A 934-nucleotide genomic window follows, 5' to 3' on the forward strand; every position below is an offset into this window, starting at 1 on the left:
TTTTGTTTACAAGTTTTTGTGTCTTTTTAGTTTGCCCTTAAACAGCGAAGGTGCTCTCAAAAATCACCTTGATGTACCAAAAGGGAAAGCTGAAAGCCTTTCAGAAAAGGTCAAAGATGCTGGAAAAAATTAGCTGATGCTCTGAAAGGCTGATAATTTTTAAAAAAAGGCTCTCCAGGTTACTGAACGAATGAATTTTTTTTTTAGTGTTGATTGAGAAATAAAGACTTGTTTTTAATTTTATTTTGGCAATATTTTTATTTTAGTTTGTATTTTTTTTTTATTTTTTTTTGACACTTTTTTAGAAAATAAGATAATTGTTTTCAAGATCATAAAAATTTTTTAATTTCCAGGAAAGTGATTTTATTTTGAATTGATTTGAATTTTTGTTTTAGTTTTCGTAAGATTGCCACTAATATAAGAAGGCTGCGGGGGCTCAGCAATGCAGCAAAGTTTAATATAAAAATTTTGTCTTTATTTGAAATAATTTTCTTTAGTAACATTGCTCTTTAAAAAATATGTTAATGAGAAGCATTTTTTAATACAAAGGAAAAAATTTAATGATGACCCTTTAAGTGTCAAACCCCTTTTATTTTTTCTGTGGAGGTATACAAACACCTGCAGTTCAGCTTCAGTGAGGTAGGTTTACATGTGATATTTGCTGAAATTTAAGCTAGTTTTGGGGGCAAAGGGCCTTTTAAAAAAAAATATTTCAACGAGACACTGGGGATGGGATGAAGAACCTGCTAGTGGGGGGACAAAGGCTCAGTTTTAGAAATTAAAGGATATGAAGAAACCATTGCAAACCTTTGCCAGAAGCGGGGAAAGCAAGGAAGATGCTACCAAAAGGAGTAAATGTGTATTTTTTTTTTTAACATTTTAACCCCCCTTTTGATCCCGATGCTTCACGGGCCCCACTTCTAGAAAAGGACAT

General features: G+C 32.0%; 1 protein-coding gene across 1 annotated transcript in view; it reads left to right on the top strand.

Annotated features, from left to right (window-relative positions):
* The first annotated feature begins 787 nt into the window (after positions 1–787).
* Positions 788–934, top strand: part of LOC119585362 (nucleoprotein TPR-like) — a 21,533-nt gene continuing 21,386 nt past the window's right edge. The window contains exon 1 of the mRNA XM_037934033.1: positions 788–851. Within this exon, the coding sequence (XP_037789961.1) occupies positions 788–851 (64 nt within the window). The remainder of the gene's footprint in view (positions 852–934) is intronic.

This window comes from Penaeus monodon, chromosome 19 (assembly GCF_015228065.2).
Source record: "Penaeus monodon isolate SGIC_2016 chromosome 19, NSTDA_Pmon_1, whole genome shotgun sequence".
NCBI classification, from domain to species: Eukaryota; Metazoa; Arthropoda; class Malacostraca; order Decapoda; family Penaeidae; genus Penaeus; species Penaeus monodon.